Source organism: Protobothrops mucrosquamatus, unplaced genomic scaffold, assembly GCF_001527695.2.
Source record: "Protobothrops mucrosquamatus isolate PMUCROS unplaced genomic scaffold, P.Mucros_1.0 scaffold_297, whole genome shotgun sequence".
Taxonomy (NCBI): Eukaryota; Metazoa; Chordata; class Lepidosauria; order Squamata; family Viperidae; genus Protobothrops; species Protobothrops mucrosquamatus.
In genome coordinates, this window is record NW_015386373.1 from 303,073 (window position 1) to 325,284 (window position 22,212).

At 37.9% G+C, this 22,212-nt stretch overlaps 1 protein-coding gene across 1 annotated transcript in view; it reads right to left on the reverse strand.

The window, feature by feature from the left end:
- The window catches only part of ZNF704 (zinc finger protein 704), a 45,668-nt gene extending 31,788 nt beyond the window's left edge, over window positions 1–13,880 (reverse strand). The window contains exons 1-2 of the mRNA XM_029287324.1: window positions 13,629–13,880; window positions 4,658–4,902 (exon numbers count right to left, since the gene is read on the reverse strand). Of these exons, the coding sequence (XP_029143157.1) occupies window positions 4,658–4,902; window positions 13,629–13,880 (497 nt within the window). The remainder of the gene's footprint in view (window positions 1–4,657; window positions 4,903–13,628) is intronic.
- Window positions 13,881–22,212: the final 8,332 nt, after the last annotated feature.

A 22,212-nucleotide genomic window follows, 5' to 3' on the forward strand; every position in this document is an offset into this window, starting at 1 on the left:
TGAAGTCCATGAGTCATAAAAGAGCCAAGGTTGCCTACCCCTACCCTATACCATTTCAGATAAATGACTGTCCAGTCTCTTCTTAAAAACCTTCAGTGATGGAGCATCCACAACAACTTTGACAAGACTATGCTTCTAACATATATTAGTTGTTACAACATGAAGCTTCTAGCAGCAATAAAACTTTTGCCCATGCATTTTATAAAACTATAAATGAGGGAAATTTTAAATGTTGTTGTAAATAGTTTCAGATCTTGTATCGCTATCTCCAACAAATCACAAATTATTTCCAGGAAACTGAACGACTTGGCTTGACTAGTAGAAAAAAGAATAAAAATTTAAAAGAACATTTATGTACACTTCTCTTTATTGCTGCCAAAAATGAATTCACTCTTCTAGAAGTAAACACGCAACATATATACATGCATATTTTGAAAATGTTTGCATTATTCAGGGGTACTTGAAAAAACTGAGGACTTCTGTTGTATAGAACATCAATGTTACTCATGGAAAAAATGTTGCAGGTCTGGAAGAATATTATCTATTTTCATTTTGCTAATTATTTTCAAGCTCAGTGTATAAAACTGAATAAATTCAACTAAGTAGATTGTATGTGATAAAATATGTATTTCGTTTCTCTTTTTATGAAATAATCCCTTAATCTCTTTTGTATGTTAAAGTTGTAAACACTCTCTAGTGCCCTCTGGTGGATCTGATACAAACCTCCTATTTAGTAATCAACATAGGACAGTTTTCCCCTGTGATACTCTTAAATTGGATTTTGAAGAAGCAGGATAGGAAGAGTACAGATGCTTTGGAATGAGATGTCATCTGTCTATCTCAAGGACTGAAATATTAAGGATTTCCAATTTGAAGACCTATTAATTCCAGTATGATTCTTGTTAGCCATGTATGAAGTTGCACTGTCCCAAACAGAATGGTTCACAACTTGAGGGTCCACTAGCAGTCACAGCTTTTGCTCAAGGAGTACTTAGGAATTCTGGTCAAGAGAGTTTTAGCACAGCTCTGTCTTGTGTGAGAACTGTGATCTTTTCCTGGACAGAAAATGTTATTTACTTTCATTCATATCTTAGTCACTCTTTGACTGAACTATTGCAATGTGTTCCATATACAGCTGCCATTGAAGAACATTTATAAGGCACAATTGGCCCAGAATTGAGTGACTCAAATAGTTATGAGTGCATCTTGTGATATTCACATAACACTTATACTGCATTGGTTGACTTTTGGCTTTCAGGTAGAAATCAAGGTGCTGTTGTCACTTTTAAAGCAGTGGATGGTACATACCAGGCTTTCTTATAGGATTGCCTTTACCTAGGAACATCTGTCTACTCAATACAATCTAGCAGGGAAGGCTCCTTATATGTCCCTTTGATCAGACTGCCAACTGCCATGGAATTATGTCTTCTAGTTGCTGCTGTCTCCTATAGAACAGTATTGGCCCTGACACTGAAATGCCCCCTTCATACCTGTCCTGGCCTTCGAGAAATATGAACATTTGGCTATTTTATCAATAAAAGAGAATATTTATAGCTCAGGGTTGAAATGAGGGGTCCTTGGTGCTCTCTGAACTTGGTTGTTTTCTTGCAGATGTTTCATTAACTAAACTAGGTTTGGTTCATTAACCAAATTATATGCTGATGATGCTACCTAGTTTGGATAATAAAAGGTCTGCATGAAAACAACCAAGCTCAGAGAGCACCAAGGACTCCATCACTGGCTGTTTCATCAAAGCATGTAGACTGCCTCACTCTCCTGATCCCTCCTGAGGACGATTTTTTTTTATTCTTCTGCATATGTCTACTGGTGTTATAATACAAAAATCTTGCTTTTAAATTCAATTTGTAATGTTTTAATCCCAGCTACATACTAAGGAATTTCATACTACTCAGATTCAGCTAACTGAAGTAGCCTATAAGCCTTGAAAACAAATAGGACATATTCCTCCTACCTCAAATCATGCTGTATGCTTCAGACTAATTCACACAAACCTCTAAATCAGGGGTGTCAAACTGCCCGGCTGCAGGCCGGTTTCATCATACTGAAGCCGCGCCCACCCAATTACCAGCAATGCAAAAAGAGTCACAATACGTCGCAACACGTCATGTGACGTGGCGAGTTTGACACCTGTGCTCTAAATAGCTTCCAAGTCAAATACTATATTGGGTACTTAAGACCTAAAAATTTCTTTTCCCAACTGCTATTCAGGTACAAAACATATATTATGAAAATAGTCTTTATTACTCTAGTTTTAAGTTTTTGCATCTCTTATGTGTGTGCATACATCTTTTTTATACACACTCACATATTTTACATAGATACACATATGAACATTTGAGCCTTTTAACATCTAAATTCCCCTATTTTATTTAGAAAAAATCAAGAATAGTCTGGCAGCATCTTTCTAATTAACAAATGTTATTAAAAGGCAAAAAAACTCTTTCTAATTTTTTTTTTGCCTTGAGTGGGGCATTATTTTTGATGAGCAATATGACCCCTTTCAGTGGTATGTCATTATCAATCACTAACAGATTTCACATATCTGTTAATGGTGAAATATCAAGGCTTCAAATCACTCAAGTCTTTTTAGCAGTGAGTAGATGAGTGAGTGAGAAAATCAACTTCAAAAATGCTACTGTGTTTGCTTTTACACCAACTTCATAGATGACAACCAACAAAATTCTCAGAAATGAGTCTGCAGTCTATGCATAATACAGAAAGTGCCTCCATCAGAGAATAATACACAGAATGTCTTCAGTAGCAACATACATATAATTATGTTTAGCATATTCTCACAATCTTTTGTGAATGCCCCAATGCAAGTACACATAATCCTTAATTTACAACTAATCACTTAGTGAGCTTTTGAAGTTCTGATAGACCCCCAAGAGACTTATTACCCAATTTCAAAGTTCTGACCTCTACCCCTGTGGTCACATGACTACAATTTAAGATGGTTTTTCCAGAAACCAGCATTTACTTTCAGTTTTTGGTAAAACTAGCCCATAGAGAACAATGGGTTTGCTTAATGGTGTACAATTAATGGCCATGTTAAAAAAAGGTTGTAAAATTGGTTCCAGTCATATGGTGAACTTCTTTATGACCATTACAACTTATAGTTGTAATTACTGGCTCAATTACCATCATAGCTTATGGACTACCTGTACTATGCCAAGGAAGGATAGGGGAAAAAATGTTGTTAGTTGTTGTTGCACTAATTAGCTTCAATACATGCCTGATTCAGATATTATATTTTGGTCTAATAAACCATGGCTTTAAAAATGAGCTGTCTGCTCACATTGCCCATTCTTGCCCATTCTTCATATGCTCAGCTTAGTTTTTTTTAAAAAGTGTCCTACTTTACCCAAACAGGAAAGCCAGTTTATAAGTAACATAGGAAACCAAAATCAGATCAGGGAAATTGTGATTTTATACGATATATGAAGTTATACGATTAAAATGGACCTTGGATTAGTGGCTTTTCCCAATCCCTTGTTCTATTTGTGCACCAGAATGCAAAATGAAGGATCTGTAGTTGAGACATCTGGAGGACAACTTGAAAAACATGAGTCTAGGGAATTACCCTGCCTGCTATGCATGTAGAAGGCCGCTGCTTAATGTGCTAGGTGGTGTCATAACTGCAACTATTTTTATTCATGATTTCCCATTATTTATTCCTCACAAAATGTAAGAGAAGACTGAACTAAAAAAAATACAACATTTATTCCTGTTTGAGAGAGACCAGATGCACTAAAGGTTGCCCCATAGATCCATATCTATCAGGATTCAAGATTCCACTAAATGACACTGTAACAGCCACTCATCTGGCATCTGGCCTTGAAGCAGCTTCCTTTTAGGAACCCTGACCCCCTCCTTATTAGCGCTAAACATGCCCTGTGTCTTCCACCTGTGACCACAGGACATCTCCTGCATTTCCCGTATTGTCTCTGTCCCCTCTCCACCCTGGTCCTACCGATGCAGAGCAGAAAGGGAAAAAGGTTCTAGGCCTTGGGCATAGATGGCATAGGGTCTCCTGCCTTGAGCAGGGGGTTGAATCAGAAGACCTCCAAGGTCCCTTCCAACCCTAGAATTCTATGTTCTATGTTCCACTTGCATCAAAAGCATTATAGTTAGTTCTCAACGTACAGCCATTTCTTTAATGACTATTCAAAGTTACAACGGTACTGAAAAAAGTGATTTATGACCTGCTAATACATTTACAACTGTTGTAGCATTTTCAGTCACAGGATCAAACTTGGGATACTTGGCAACCGGCGTGTATTTACAAGGGTTGCAGCACCCCAGGGTCCTGGGACTGTCATTTGCAACCTTCCTAGGGAGCTTCTGACAAGCAAAGTCATAGGGTGAAGCAGATTTACTTAACGACTGCATGATTCATTTAACAACTGTAACAATTCACTTAACAACCATGGCAAAAAAGGTTGTAAAATGGGGCAGGACTCACTTAACAACTGCCTTGCTTAGCAATGGAAATGTTGGGCTCAGTTGTGGTAATAAATTGAGAACGACCCGTATCTGAGTTATTTGAGACACTGAAAGAACAGAAAGAACACCACAAAATAAACTCAGAATTTTATCAATTTTCTTTCCTTTTCTACTTTTTAAATTTCTGTACCTTGTAGGAGGCACATCAATGTTTGAAGATACAACTTTGCGCTTCTGTTCAAGAAGACAGATAGAACGAGTGTTTTCTTTTTCATGATCATGAATTCTGCCAAGTTTTTTGGTCTCTGTTTTTGAATCTTCTTCCTTCATAGCCAACACAAAAAATTGCTGATCTGAGAGTTTTTGATTTAGATCACTTTTTAGGTCTTCCTTTTGAAATGCTGCACAGGTCATTTCATGCTTTATGCTGGTTACCTGAAAAATAAAATACATATATTATTAGATTTCTCACAATTCATTTTAAAAGAGTGAGTACATAATGCCTCCAGGTATTGAATTCTATTTAGCAGTTCAGGCTTTCATTACAACCATATTTGCTTTATAACCATCTGAAAACCTTTTCAGTTTTTTTCCTAAAACTATTTGCAGTTCTCAAGCGTCTTCTTAACAGTTTTCATCTCTATTCTGACAAAGAGAAACAAAGGCATTAAATATGGAACTTCTCTGTGCCTCAGACATGTCTTCAGACATATATTATATTAGACTGTTGTTGGTTTATAAACTTTTTTTAAATAGCAACTCTGCCTAGAAGCCAAGTTTTTGGCATTATGTTACCATGCAAATTGTTTCTATCTGTCCCACCTGGTCAGCTGCAAAGCCCTTGATCTTTTTTCTGTCATGGCGCCCTCCTTATGGAACATCATTCCACCTGAGAATAGGTTAGCCCTGACCTTGCTGATCTGGGGCACTGGGGATATGTGATTGACTATGTTGATGGTTATTTTGTGATGCTCAGCTGTTCTGTGTTTTTATTTTATATTATGTATTTTATTTGTTTTATTTATTGTACTGCAACCTGCCCAGAGTCATATATGTGAGATAGGTGGCCACATAAAGCAAATAAATGCTATTGCAAATCTGGGGGGAGAAACATGTTACTCAATTTACAAAATTAGGGTGTGTAATTTATTATAGGTCTTGTAAAAATTAATGCTGTTGGCCAAACATGTGGGCAGCATATTTTCATACCAGATACTATAGCGTATTTTTGCGATAGTAAAAATATCTCCGTAATGAAACTTGAACAGGATACTTTGCCACTAAAAACAACTTTTTAGCAAAGAAAGAAACTGTCTAATTTTCTATTTATATTTCATTTATGATGTAACTGTGGAGTCATTAGACTAATAGGAGAAGCTTCTAAACAATTTTGATCAGGTTTCTATATTTTTTTTTATATCAGAACTGATGCTATCTTCCTACTGGACAAAGCAGACACTGTCTTATCCAAAATGATCCTGCCTGACCAGTTGGGGCATTAAGGTATTTTACTATCTCTACCATCATCACCACCACCCCTTACACTTGAAAGTCATAGGAATGTGGATCAGAAGGCAGGACTTTCTGGAGGTAACACCATTTGTGGAATATGTTGCACTTGAAGGTACCATCAGCCTTCACTCCTAATTTTCAGGAACCTACCCACAAAACCTTTCTTATAAACAAGATAGTGGTTTCATGCTGAGCTGTAGAGGTTGAGAATTCCATCTTAATTTATTATTTTACTTTTGAACATTATTATGCACTGTATTTCAAGAGATCGTTTGGCATTGTTACGTATGATTCAGAACCATAGGATTGGGGCTTATAGAATTTTTTGTAAGCAAGCAAATCTGGGCCAAGATTTATAGACTGCGGGGTGGGAGAAGCATCATTTACTATGCTTCTTAAGCAGCAAAGTCACTTGGGATTATGCTGCCACTTTTTATAATGCAGATGCACATTTTCCTACACGCTGGGATAGTGCACTCAATTTCTTATTCACATTAAGAGGATTACCATAAGAGATATTAGATTTAAAAAAAGTCAGCTTGATTTGGGTTAAAATAGTTAAGTGCAGTGTTTTTTCAAATTTGGCAATTTTATGATGTGTGGATTTCAACTCCTACTGGCCTGGAAATACTGGGAGTTGAAGTCCACAGTTTTAAAGTTATACTATTAGTTCTTGGCCCAACCCTAGTATCATAATTGCAAGAATATTCTCAGTCTTTGCAATTTATGTGTCTTTGCCTTCCTGGTTCAATTCACTACAAGAGAAAAAAAATGTTCTGAGACCTGAAGTTGCACACAGCCCTCAGAGGCCCACCAGACCAGGAATGCTGTAAACTGGAAGCATAATTTCCAATCGCTTTGAGGACGGGAACAAATGAAGAGCTAGTATTGAATTAGGCACACCACAGTTAAACATTAAAGAAAAATTTTCAATCTCATCTTCAAATCTTGCCATCCTCATACTTGTGATTTGGATCCACCCACTCTGTGGCTTCAGGCCTGCTCTAGATATTGTCCTTGAAGAAGTGACCAAGCTCAACACATAGATCATTAAACACTACAAGAGACAGATTACAGGAGACAGAATCCACAAGTTAAAGTACATTTGAGAATTCTTAAAACACTCACTTTTGGACTGTAAATCCCAAGCATTCCACCATATACCACTGGAGAAGAGCCATGTTAATTGATGCCACAAAAAAAATCAGAAGAAAACTGAACGAAACCAACAAATTTTGTTTATGCATGTTACTAAAATTTGTTAGTATATGACATATGGCAAAATCCCTACCATATGTTAGAATGAGAAATATGATTGAATGCATCTTGAATAATTTTGCTAGTTTGGGGAACTTTCTATCAAGTTTACAAAATAATTCCCAGCGAAACAATCAATAATGGCAAATAAAGTATGCAAAAAAATTGTCTACAACTTCTGATGGGCCTTGAGACCTGAGGACTTGGTTTTATGGAATTGAAGATTATGAATCTTTCTTCATAACCAAGCACCATTCTTCTGTACATGTGTATGAGTTACAGTGTTTCAGGAAGTAAGTAAATTAAAGGCCAGACATTAAAGAGTGTTGTACTCACTGAAAGTGACATATGATTGTATATACCTAAGCACAAGATGTTCAGAAACATGTCAAGATGTACCAGGCTATGAAGGGATAGAAGGTTCCTGAACTGATCATCCTGACATGTTTCTTACATTTCCTGAGGGTTTGGTACTGTCAGGTTTGGGCACAACCAGGAACATCCCAATGACCCCCACAAAGATTCATGATTTCTGCAGATTAATGAACAATCATCAATCAATTACACCCCAAGCTACAACACTGAAGTAATCCAACACTGCCTATAAAAAGAGATGAAAAAAGAAGTTGAAAGTCTCATTTTCCTTCCATCAAAGATACTTTTAAAAAGCTTTCTTGAAATTCCCAAGCCTGTTTTATTATTTGGTCAGTAATAAATAGGTTTCTTGATTCGTAAGATTTGTATGACTAAAAGACTGAATGTGGGTTTCAGAATACAGAATTTTGGTCAGAATTCCATAATTTGGGGTAAGGAAAATCTTACAAAAAAAAAAGCTACAGTGTTCAAAGCAAAGCTTCAGTGAAGCACAAACTCACAAAGTTGAGAAAAACTGCTGGATTTATTTCCTTATTGCTACACCAATTGGAAGAAATGGCTTATGTTGCTAACAGACTATAAATAGAACAAAGTATTTGAGACAAAACCAAGCTTTTATCTAATAAAGGTGATAAATTGGTAGCAGACAATGAGAATGCAGCTCAGAAGATGCAGTTCAGTTGAATACAAAAACATTACAAAGTCAATTTAAAATACAGGACTGGTGGTAAATGACACTTTTGAAGAATGGACATGAATGAAATTTGTTTGTAAGGATTTAACATACAAGGAGTCTTTCAGAAATGCTTATATCACAAGATTTTCCTGAGATGTTTTACTAGCACTAATAAACTCTTCCTGTAATTGTGGAATATACTTCACAGTGAATCTTTACTAATAGCAATGGTAACTGTACAAATACTCTGTTCTATTAAAACAAACACCTAAGAGACTATTTTAAACCAAAACAATTTCTGTACGTATTTCTTAAAATGTTTCTTCAACATCAATCACTTCTAAATATTCTTTCATTTCTTATGCCAGCCTGAGGATGAAGCAGTTTGAAACAGAAGAATTATATCAAAAAATCCTCTCACCAGGAAATCTCTACAGTATTCATGAAAAGAACCACAATGTGGTCGTCATGCTAGAAAAAGTGGTATTCTGAGCTTTCATGTATTACTACATTTGGGGCAACTCAATTTATATTTAATTTTTTACATTATTAATAATTTCTTATTAAATATATTAATTAAATATGATCAAAGCATCTGAAAAGGGTTGTATCTAAAAGTAGTACCTAAAGTAATGAATTAGGAGAATCACTGTAAATTTTCTAAACAAACTATTTGTTATATTGTATTTGTGCAATATATATGCATACAAAATAAGGAGGACATCTACATATCTACTACTGTATCTACTTTCAGAATTAACAGTTCAGGGAAGATATGAAATAAATATCTGAAAACTAGCTGTCAGCTGTGGTTGCTTCATAAAATAACTAAGCAAAGTCACACCTGGTTAGTGCTTGGCAGGGACACTATAGGAAATATCTAGACTATGGTCTAGACTGGGAAATCAAAAACAAAAGCAGTGGCAATATATCCCTTCCATATTTCAGGAGGACAACCAAATAGACATGACCACATGATCAACCAAAGGTTAAGCTCAACTCAAGAGAGACTTATTAGTAAGTAAAACTGTCTCATCTCTGAGATGCTGTGTATCAGGAAAAAAATTTCCTGACGGTGAGGACAATCAACCAGTGGAACAGCTTACCCCCAGAAATCGTGGGCGCTCCATCACTGGAGATTTTTAAGAAGAGACTGCAGGAGGCTGGACTAGAAGACCTCCAAGATCCCTTCCAACTCTATTCTATTCTATTCTACTTTCAAAACAATTTACTACCCAAAATAACCACATTCAACAACACTGATTACCAGTGATATGTCCAATCTATTCTCTGATTGCTCCCATTTTTCTATTATGAAAAATGATGAATGGTATTTCCACCATCAAGCAAACAGTATACAGGTAGTCTTTGACTTACAACAGTTCATTTAGTGACCGTTTGAAGTTACAATGGCACTGAAAAAAGTGATTTATGGCTGTTTTTCACACTTATGATGGTTGCAGCATCCCCATGTGAACCAAATTCAGATGCTTGTCAATTGACTCATATCTATGACAGTTGCAGTGTCCTGGGGTCATGTGATCACCTTTTGTGACAAGCATAGTCAATGGGGAAGCCAGATTCACTTAACAACCATGTTACTAACTTAACAACTGCACTGATTCACTTAACAACTGTGACAAGAAAGGTTGTTAAAATGGGACAAAAATAATTTAACAATGTCTTACTTAGCAACAGAAATTTTGGGCTCAATTGTGGTCCTAAGTCGAGAACTATCAGTATTTCTTCATGTTACTTGAAACTAAGATTTAGATCCTAAATGTAAGATAGCGGTAAAAGTTACTACTATAAACAATTTATTTTTAAAATAATAAACTTACAGAAATAATTTAAGTGCAATACACTATTGCAAGGGACTCATACATCCTTTGCCACTACTACCCATAATAGTAAAAGGAAATTGCTTTTATTTCTATAACTGCATATTTTTCTACTAAGGAAGCAATACTATTCATTGTACATTTCTTTTTCTTTAACCATCATGCTGAATAATTCCTAAAAAAACAATTTTGCTACAGAACATCAAAACAACAACAACAACAAAAAAAAACACCCCAGGAACGTCTGCAAAGATAATGAAGGGGTAAAAAGTTAAGATAGTAGTTGTAATTGTGCAGCTGAAGCCCTATCACTTTGTGTATGTGTATTAATTCATAAACAAAAGAGGTGGTGTTTCAGTCATGCAGTTGTGATTACCATTTGAACTTTTTTGATATCTCCATGGATGCCACTGGAAAGCACCATGGAGATAAAATCTTTCTACACACACACACACACACACACACACACACACACACACACTTCAGTAATTTTTTAAAATTTTTACTAGTTTTAATTCAGATGATCAGAAAATGGTATCTGAGCTAGTTCAGTCACCAGAAGTTAAAAACTGACTCAGTGGTGTACACACACACACACACACACACACACACAGAGTTCTTCGACATAATTTTTAGCTAGCAAATCCCTTCTTCAGCTTTCTCTAAGTAACCTGCTTGTTTACTCAGAATACCCACTTTATTTTTTAAAAAATGTCCTGATTGTATATAAATATATTGAGGAAACTCTGCTGTAAGCAGTTTAGGACAAAACAGCACTTCCACTGGGTAGTAAGTTTGCTGCACAACTTCCTTTCTCACACCATGAAAATTTGATCCTTTTCTATATGCTGCATAGCTTAGCACAAAAATGTTTTTGTACTCAAAAACTTTGCTACTTCTTGTTTTGGTCAAGCTTATTGCTGATGATATCAAAAGGTTTTGACCCTACAAGTAACTCTATGTGTCAGGAAGTATTTAGCAACCTGCATAAAAATATGCCATATTCATCAATAAATATAGTTGTTTGAGAAAAGTCTGTGGAGAAGCCAAATACAGGTTGTGTTTTTTCTCAACTTGTCCCTTTACAGTTTTAACAACATGGCTATGCTTAGCCTTAGACTGCTCTTTTAACACAGTAGCTGAATTTCACACACTTTACCAAATCATTATTAGTTATTAGTATTAGCTTCTCATAGCTTACAGCAACAAAGACTGATAATCACAATGGAGGCCAAAACAAACAAGGTATATCTTCTTAAATGCAATATATAAACTTATTATATGTCAAAAAGTTCCACTGAGTGAAAAAAAATCACATTAGGAGCAAATATATAGCTATTTACCAACTTGTAACAATAGGCCATCTTTCCACTTTTAATTAAGTTGGTCTGTTTTTGCAAAACTCACTGACATGGAATCTTCTAATTTATGCTAACTTAAGGATATGAGCAAACTTTAATTACTTTAATCATCTACCGTATCTGATTTTTTTAGTATTGGTTAAATAATACAAGAGAAAAATCTGTAAAGTGAAATGCCAGCAACATATATTATCTATTCCAATTTTTCTTTTACAATAAAATTCAAATAGCTAAAATACATGTTGAAAAACATTTTTTCTCAAAATACACAACAAAATGCAAGAAAACAAAAAAGTAAATTAAAAAAATATACAACAGGGTCACCTACATCTGAAAGCTTCTTTTTCTTAAGCATATTTCTAAACAGGAAAATGTTAACCAGTGCTGCAGCCAAAGATGCTTTCTGAATAACAACTCGTTCTGGAAATTGTTGAAATAACTAAAGATATTACTTTGGTTCATTATCTGTACAGAACCTCAAGGGTTAACCAAAACACATAGGAAATGTATCTACTTAAATCAAGAATGTTTATGGTTTTAAAAGCCAAAAATCAAAAACTTCAATTTAACTGAGCTTCAGATCCACAAGATCAAGAGATAACCTTTTGTCTATCAAGAGTTATTTGGGGCCAAATTTAGTCCATGATCCTGATTCAAGAGCCATTTTGCTTGTTCACAATACTTTACACATTTATCCTTATTAATATTTCAAATTATAAAATATATAACAATGTTTAGCTGATCTTTCAGCATCTAGTTACATTGAAGATTTTAAAATGCTGCATGGAAATTCTGACTTAAGATCCAGCTAGAAAATCACAGGTTTGCGTCAGAAATTGCACAGATTTGTTTCTCGGATGAACACACTCACACACCAACTTTCAATGCAATAACCAAGCTTTAATTTCTTTTGCTTTTCTAATATATCTTTTATTTTAATGTCATAGAATATATTAGGTTTCTTTGCATCTTCCCTGTAACCTGTATTTATCTGAGAGTAAGATTTATTGAACTTACTGTTATCTTTTGGGTGCTGTAATACACAAACTACTGCTAAGCGTGTATTAGAACTGCAGGGTTTATATACAGTTGGTTTTCCTGCACTACAGCAGTTCTACCGGCTGATGTCATTTTTACCTTCTTCCCTTTTTGGCATTCCCCTTGGCCTTTTAAAGCTTTACTATTGTTTCTGTAACATACGCTTTAGCTGCATGTATTTCAAAGCTGTGTGTGCCCACATCCCAGTTATTTTTAATCATTCTCTCCAATGGTCATTCCAAGCTTGCCCTCTTTCATCAGCCAGCCTTTTTATTTCCATTAAAATAGTTGATTCTGGATATCTACTTTGGTCTAATCATAGCAATCATCCAACAATAAATTATCTGATCAGGCACAACAGATTTGTTAAGGGGTTGATTTTTAAAATACTGTAAACAACAGCCATCTTTATTTGCACTACACGAGTTATCCGAGTTGGGGAACAAAACAGACGAATGCCAACCCTGCAGGGCTGTTAAACCAGCATTTTATTCCATCTCTTTCCTTCTTTAGATTCAATTGACCATGCATTTTAGAAATATAAAATTAAAAATGGGAACACCCCGCTCTTGCCTTTCAGAACATTTCTTCTCAAAATAAGATGAATACCGAATATGAAGTCTATTGTTATACAACCTGACTCGCACAGAAATCCCTTCTCCGGACCTAGACATTTTAGGCTGAATGAAAATCAGCGGAGGATACACCAGGGCAGAACAAGAAGCTCTTGTCCTTGTTACAAAGGAGGGGTGGAAACGGCTCTTAATCTTCCGCGCAGCAAAGACACTCTAGGTATGCTCAGACGCCTTCTGCTCGTTGCACTCTCTCATCCTCTTGCTAACCTTGACTACAACTTGGGGCTGACTTAGCCCTGCCTCAACTTCAAGCGGCTGCCCGAGGAAGGACGCCGCTGTCATCAATCACGAAGGTCCCTTGCCGAAATTCACCCCCCCCCATAACCTGCCGCACTGACCCACCCAGCCCCCGACCCCCCTCCCGCTTCCCACAGTCGAGCCAGGCGGAGCCTCTGACGGCGGGGACGCTTTTCTCGCGACGGCGACGCACCTTTAGGCTTACCCGGGCGGCCGCGTGGCCCTTGACCGACCCAGACAGCTCTTCCGCCTCGTCGGCGTCGTCGTCCTCCTCGACGTCCACCACCACGTCCTCCTCTTCGTCCTCCTCCTCGAGGGCGGCCGCCGAGCCCTCGCGCCGAGGCGGCCTCCAGGAGTTTTCGGTCTTCGCTATGCCGCGGCCGCCCGATTCCGGGAAAGGCTGCGCGGCCGAGGGCGGCCCCGCCGCGTTCAAGCGCCGGTTCCCCAGACTGGAGCGCTTGGCCAGACGCCGCGCTTGCATGGCCGCGCCCAGCACCCGCTTAGCGCGCCGCACCGAGGAGGAGTGGGCTCGGCTCGGCTCGGCTGGGCGGTGGGCAAGGCTGAGCGAGGGGGCGGGAGCGGCGGCGGCTATTGCCGCTGTAGCCGAGGCACTCGCGGCAAGGCAGCAGAGGTGGTGCAGCCGCCGTTTACAGCGGATGCGCTGGGCTGGGCAGGAAGGCCGGGCGCGCCGCTACAGCCATCGGGCGCTTTGGCCCGGCGAGGACTTAGGGACCCTGCTGGGATAGCTCCCCTCTGCAGGTCAGCGGCGCTTCCCAGATGTTGGTGAAAGGGCGGGCGAGCTGGGCGGACGGACGGACCGAGCTAGCCTTTGCTAGCCTTTCCCTGCGGCTCGTTAGTCCTCAGCCCCAAAACCCGGACTGGAGTCGCCTGCCTCTGAAATGCTAGTCGGCGGCAGTTTCGCCTGCCCGCCGCCGCCGCCGCCGCCGCTCTAGTCACACGCGTCGGCTGAGGGATTTCTGATCTGGGAGCGCCGGCTACGGCCTTCCTCGCCTCCAAGTGCCCTGAAGCGCCCAGCAACAAGTAGTGACAACAACACAACGTGCTGTGGAATAGGACGCGCGGATTTCAAAGGCAGGTTTGGGCTGGGGCAGGATAGGTCTTCCGTAATTGCGGAGAAAGCCACATGCGGGCACCAACCAGATTAGCGTAGTGATAAGAGTTTCTAGGACAGATTGGTGGAGACCAGGCGAGCATCGCACTGATCGAGTAACGACTTTTTAGGTTCTTTTTTTAGCGCTACCCCGCAACCTAGTAAGATAAGCCAAGACATTCCGATGCCTTACAGCAGGGGTAGTCAACCTTGGCTCTTTTATGACTGGTGGACTTCAACTCCCAGAATTCCTGAGCCAGCTAAACTAAGCTAAGGTAAGCTGGCTCAGGAATTCTGGGAATTGAAGTCCACGAGTCATAAAAGAGCCAAGGTTGACTACCCCTGCCTTACGGTCTTGCTCCCATTATACTCTTTTGGTTTGGGCGGGGGCGTGGTGGTGGTGGTGCCTTCGAGTCAATCAGGGACTTCTGGCAACTTTTTGCAGAAGTCCCTGCAGTTTTCTTGACAGCATTTCTGAAGTGATTTGCCATTGCCGGCTTCTTGGGATTGAGAGAGTGACTGGCCCAAGTTAAACAACTGGTTTTGTGCTCAAGGCAGGACAGTCTGTTTCTAATCTGATGCCTTAACCATTCTTAAACGGCTGAAAACATTGCCTGTATGGCTTAGGGCTAAGGTTTTTTTTTATTTGATACTTAACCTTTTGACTCATTTCAAAATCCTATGTGCCTCCGGTGAAACTCTTTCCTTGTGAATAAAAATGATTATATTACAGTCAGTTGAATAAAGTAATTTATCCTATTGTCCAACCATCAAATATGAAAAATTAGCAATAATAATTATGACTCTGAAGTTCTTCCCCCAAGAAAAGTGCTTAGCAGTTGAAGCCACACAACAAAACACAATAAACTCTACATTTCAGACTTACATCATTATGATAATGAGATTTTCACCTCTTTTGGTGTCGCTGTGGTTAATGGGCTGGAGAATCCTTCATTTGTTTTTAAATCCCAAGGAGAAATGTGAAAAAAACTTATTCCCATTGCTATACGATCATACATACATCATGTCAATACATTCATTTTGAAGTGTTGTTTTGTTAAGTATTTTTATCCCAATGCAAGGAGTGAAATAGTGCTAAGTGTACAAGCCTGTGTTTTGTCCCTACTTTTATCCCAAATATTTGTCAAATAGACAAGGACCAGATGCTATATTTTATACTAGCTGAATCTTGTAGCCATTTTAAAAAGTTTGCAGATAGGAGAAACTGCTGTACCTACTATGACATGGTCATAATTGCAGAATTGATTATAGGATCCAAACCATTTTAAAAGTCTTTTTAGAGGGCCTATAATAGAGGATTTCCTGGAGGCAAGCTACACTGACATCCTTAAAAATCTCAGTCCTTTAAAACAACCTCAAAATCATCCCTGAATTGTGATTTTAGACCCAATGTTCTGTTTTTGTGGTAATTAAAGATAGGGATAGCAATAGTTACTTGCCATCCTTAAATCACTTCAGAGAGATGAAACATGAAATGTGTTTTGCCATATTTGCCTCACATCACAGTAGTTTCCTGAAAGCTCAGGAGGCTGAGTTGCAGCCCCCAGCCCTTAAATGTTCCACATCTCATTCCAGTATAGGCCTTCTCTTGAATGATGGAACATTTTCTCAAATAAACATTCCTTTTTGGATTTTTAAAAAATATTTTTATCTATCCTTTTTTTCACATGCATCTCAAGACTGCAAACATACTGAATACTCCTTCATCTTCCTGTTTTCCCAACAATAATATCCCTGTGAGATGAATTGGGCTGAGAGAGAGTGACTGGCCAAAATTACCCAGTCAAATTTGAACCAGTGGTTTTCTGTTATTTCTAAAGTCCATATGTTTTTGTTTAAAGCAAGGGAGATTTTTCTGCTTATAGAGCAAGTCAGGTTTCTCTCATACATTCATATATACATGCAAATACATTCTACATTAGCTCATCAAAAAACTTCTTACACTTGTTTGGATGCTTCAAGTTCAAACAAGAATAGATTCTCCTTATGTTTAAAACCATAATACTGTCATTCATCTGTCATATTTGGGAAATGCACCAAATGAACAGCATTCCTACTATTAATATTGGCAGAATCAAAAAAATTCTTAAAATGAGGGTACAGGTAAACCAGAGATCAAAATTGTATTACCTTTCAATAAACAATAAACTGGTTGAAATACCATGTGCTGCATCCTTGGACATTCTTGGACGCATATTTTATGATCCTTCATATAGTCTTTCATAGGAGACTTCCATGAAAGTAATGCTCATATGCTTCACCCCAAAGACACAGTAGCTATAAATATACGGTAAATCAATTTCCTAGTCACTGGCCAGCTTTCCATCTGCCATTATTTTAGCCAACATGACCATATAGACTTGATAGAAATTGGATTATGACACATCTGGAGGTAACAGGTTCAGGACATATGGTGCACCATTAGTTAGCTGTAATTTGATAAAGGCATACTGTGGGAATATTTTCCAATTTATGAACCCTGACTGTTTTTTAATTTTTATATGGGCAGTCAAGAAGTAATCAATATCTTGATAGTTATCAGAATAATATAAATGTTTCAATGACATACAGGCTGCAATTCATGCAATATGTTCCAAAATATTATTCTCACAGACAATTACTGGCTTATTCATCTGGTAATTCAAAAAATTATATGAACATGAATGTTGACATTTTTGTCTTTAAAAAAATCTTTCATAATTTCCTCTGAATTTCCATGGCATATCAGTCAGGTTCAGGATTTCATTCAAATGAGACTTTATTTCAATTGACAAGACTATTTCACTGTTTTGTACTGCAGCTCTCTAAAGAGAGAAATTGGATTGTTCAATATTTGAAAAAAATAATCCTAATTCCTGTTATGAATCCATTACAGCTTTTCAGTTAGACCGGTCCTCCTACCGGCAGAATGCAGACTGTAAACATGTGTGGCTCTGTGAAAAAGCTAGCTTCTCATTGGTTTAACTTCTCCAGGCCTCCACTGAGCTACACATCTGAGCTGTCAGTTACTTTTATGGAGTGCACTAGTTTTTGGCGCCACATCTGGGACTGAGGTTACAATAACAGGAGCCTGAACAGCAGTGCCTAGAAGACGAAAAGCATTTGCTGAGACTGTTAGAATGTTCGCAGCCAGGGACATTTCAGAGAAAATGTTCAAAATAATGCAACATGTTTGCATGCTCAGCCATAACACTCTTTATGGTGATTTATATGATTTCTTTAAAGTATTAATAAAATTAAAATGATAAAAATAGAATGATCACCAGAGTAGGAAGTACACTCAGCATGCATCAGTGCTTAGAAGTAAATTCCATTGTGGTCAGTGGAGCTTCTTTAAGGTCTTCTAGTCCAACCCCCTGCTCAAGCAGGAGACCCTATGCCATTTCAGATAGGTGGCTGTCCAGTCTATTCTTAAAAATCTCCAGTGTTGAAGCACCTACAACTTCTGAAGGCAAGCTGTTCCACTGGTTAATTGTCCTCACTATTAGGAAGTTTCTCCTTAATTCCAGGTTGCTTCTCTCCTTAATTAGTTTCTATCCATTGTTTCTTGTCTTGCCTTTTGGTGCTTTAGAAAATAAGTTGACCTCTTCTTTGTATCAGCCCCTCAAATGCTGGAATACTATTAGTCCTCTCTAGACTGGCCATACCCAGTTCCTGCAACTGTTCTTCATGTGTTTTTTGTCTCCAGGCCTTTAGTCATCTTAGTTGCTCTTCTTTGTACTTTTTCAAAGTCTCAACATCTTTTTTTGTAATGTGGTGACCAAAACTAGATGCAATATTCCAGGTGTGGTCTTACTAAGGATTTATAAAACGGTACTAATACTTCACATGATTTGATTCTTTGCCTCTGTTTATACAACCCAGGATTGTATTAGCTTTTTTGGCTGCTGCCACACACTGCTGGTTCGTGTTTAAGTGATTCACTAGGACTCCAAGGTCCCTCTCACAGTTACTGTTTTTGAGCCAGGTTTCGCCTAATCTGTACTTATACCTTTGGTTTTTCCTTCCTAGGTGTAAAACCTTGCTTTTCTCTACATTAAATTTCATGTTGTTAGATCCATCAGTGTTACTGGAACAGCTAAGAAATACATTTATGTATTACATTTTTATATTACTGGATTCATAGTCAATTCCTTGCAGTTTGTATTTTAAAGAGTCAGTATCAATAATAAACATGTTAATTGTAAATTGTCCACATTAAACATCAATATATTATTATAATATATAGATAGTGCTTTCACCTATGATATAGCAAATGTTATCAATTAGTTAAATTCTAAATGCCCTCCTGAAAAATGTTGTCTTAATATCTCTCGTGAAAAGAAGGAGCCACAGTTTTTCCTAGGATGATCTTATTGGGAGATGGGTTGTTCTGCTTAAAAGAGGCAGTCCTGGGCAATCAGTTTTTCAGGACTTTGTAGCTCAAAACCAACATTCGGAGTTGCAGCTGAAAGCCAAGTATGATGTGCTCATGGTGATGAATGCAAAATAACAAACACAGAAGGCATTGCATTTTACAGTATATCACCTGCAGCTTCTGCTTAGTCTTCAAAGGCAGCACCATGTAGAGCACATTGTAGTAGACCAGATAGTGGTGAATTTATGAGTCACTATTGCATCCCGTATCCTCCTGCTCAATATAGGGCCATAATTGGTGCTTCTACTGAAACTGGGCAAAGCCTGTGTGTCCAACTGTTAATTCAGTAGTAGCTGTACGTCCAGGGAGACTTCAGACCTACTTCTTCAGGGTTAGTGCCTATCTTGAAAGATACTTTCAGGCTAACTAGGCCATGAGAAACAGCAACATCATCTCTTTGGGTTCAACTTCAACATATTTCATCCCACCTAAATATCAATAGGACAGCTTGAGTGTATTACTGGTTGACTTCTGTCAGTGGTTTCATGTAAATATTAAAAGTCAGACAATGGTTCACCAAAACCTATGGCATGCTAGATTAGAGCAGCCACTCTAATTGCACAACTGCTCTTTCTGTGCTACCACTAACTGGAACCAGCCTCTAAGGAATGAGCAGAACTATTACAGAAGAATTCCTCTAATTCCCAATTTATACAAATGATCCAGAAAACTATCATGGTTGATGGTGTTGAATGCTAATGAAAGGATTAATAGGATCAGAATGAACATATTATTTACATCCTAGCCTAACATCATGTACCAGTATGACCAAAGTGGTTTCAGCCCTTGATTGGTCTAACTTGATTGAAAAGTGTCCAGATAATTTCAATAGGTATTTTGAAGCAGGTGCCAAACTGCCCTCTTAACAACTTTCCCACCAAAAGGGGAAACTGGACATGGAAATTATTGCCAAGATCCCAGGTGGGCCTTTTGAAAAAGAAGTGTGCACAGCTTTTGAGACTCCAGGTAACAAATCTTTCCACAAGAAAATGTAGACCACCTGCCAGATCCAGTTAGTCTCACCTATGTATACCATGAAATTAATAATAGGTTTGAACCACTAAATCTAGAAGGGAAAGATCCAAACGAACAGTGATGAGAGATCCAAGGTAACATCATGGAAATTACTGGAAAGTGTGTGTCACGCCAAAAACCAAAGAGAACAAGCAAGTGGCTATCTGATGACACCATCAAAATAGCTGACCAAAGAAGGGTGGCCAAAGCCAAAGGCAATAAGAATAAAATTAAAAAACTGAATGCAATTTTCCAATGTGAAGCCAGGAAAGACAAAAATAGACAGTGGTAGAAGCAGTGTCAACATCTGGAAGAAGCTAATAGGAAGGGACATACTAAGATCATGTTTGCTGTAGTGAAAATGATATGATCCAGCTTTTCAGCTCAGCAAGGAATTATTAAAGGCAGCAATGGGAATGTAATAAGTGACCGCCAGAAGATCAAGAACAAGTGGAAAGAATATATAGAAGGAATCTACAGCAATTTGACTTACCATCAAGATAACGATGACATCTCAGTAAAGAACCAAACTTCATGAAAGAAGATGTAGAATGGGCCATGGAGAAATTGCTGATCTGGAAAGCCCCAGGTATTGATGGAATAACTATGGAATTGCTAAGACTAGTGCCAGTTAACATCATCACTAACTTATGTTGAGGTATGATCTAAACTTCAATGGCCTCAGGCCTGGAAAAGATCTGTTTTTATCACATTTAGTAAAGGCAATGCCAGAGACTGCTCCAACTATCACAAAATTGCATTGATTTCTCATGCAATCAAGATTCTGTTAAAGATCATTCAACAGAGACTATAGACATCATAGACCAAGAGTTACCTGATGTACAAGCTGGCTTTAGAAAGAAGTAATGCACTCAAGATCACATTGCTAATATTAGATAGATTATGGAAAAGGCATGCGAGTATCAAAAAGATCTATATATTTTATCAATTACAGAAAAGCTTTTGACTATATAGAACACAATAAGCTGTGGGTGGCTTTTTATGATCCTGATGTCCCAACCCATCTGATAAGATTTATCAGATCACTGGCAGTTCTATATCAGAAATGAAATGCAGGATAACCTTAGGCTACACTGCAATTATCAACATGAATAAGATCTGGAAAAGCAGAGGTATTGATATACATACAAAATGCAGGATTGTTAGAGCAATAGTTTTTACTATAATGATGTATGGGTATGAGAGGTGGAGACTAAGAATGGCTGCTTGAAGAATTGATGCCTTTGAACTATGATGCTGTGGTAAATTGTGTACATACTATGGACAACCAGAGCAACCAACAGAGAGGTCCTGTATTGTATAAAACCAGAAACATTACTAGAAGCCAAAATCACAAGACTATATCTGATTTACTTTGGCATGACATGTGTACAAATTCGTTGGAGAAATCAGTGATGCTAGGAATGGTTAGTGGATCAAGAAGAAGAGGCAAGCAAAGAACTTGCTGGCTTGATATGATCAAATCTGATACAAAGCTGAACATCGAACAATTGAAAGAAGCTGTGCTTGACAGGATAGCATGGAGAGCACTTGCCTGTAAAATCGCCAAGAGTCAGACATGACTGAATGGTTATGTACTTCAATTATTCTAGGTGCAGAGGAAGTGCAGCAAATTATTAGATGTTTAATTTATTTTTATTATATTTTGATATCACACGGGAATGCAGTAATTATTGGATATCTAATTCTTGCCTGTGGGGCAAAGATAATTTGGCTGTCATTGAGCATCATATAAGTTGTTTTTGGAGGAGGGCAGTAGAGGTTGAGATATAGCAGAGTTCAAGCATCAATATAATCTACTAGATAGACGTGAGAAAGAGAAGTACCTCGATTAACATGCCATAGAAAAGGTGTTCTATTTCTAGGAGGGCATGTCAAGAAATGCTTGGGCTTTATTCAGATGTGGATTGAATTTTGATATTGAGACTAATAGCTATTTAACTCTTTGAAATATTTCTGTGCTAAAAATAAGTTGTAAAATGTTTTATTGGAAAGTATGGGCAGAAACCAAGAGAGTGACTTTAAATCAGTTATTGTGCAATAATAATCTTAAGGATTTTTATTGGATTTAAACTGAATTTGGTTTCCCTACTTCACAATGGTGGCTGAATTTTCAACTTGAGCACTTAATGTGGACAAGATGCCTTGGACCAGAGAAATCTGTGGTGCTTATCGGATAGCATCAGTGTGATGGAACTTCAACCTTCACAGTATCTTTATTAAAAATTA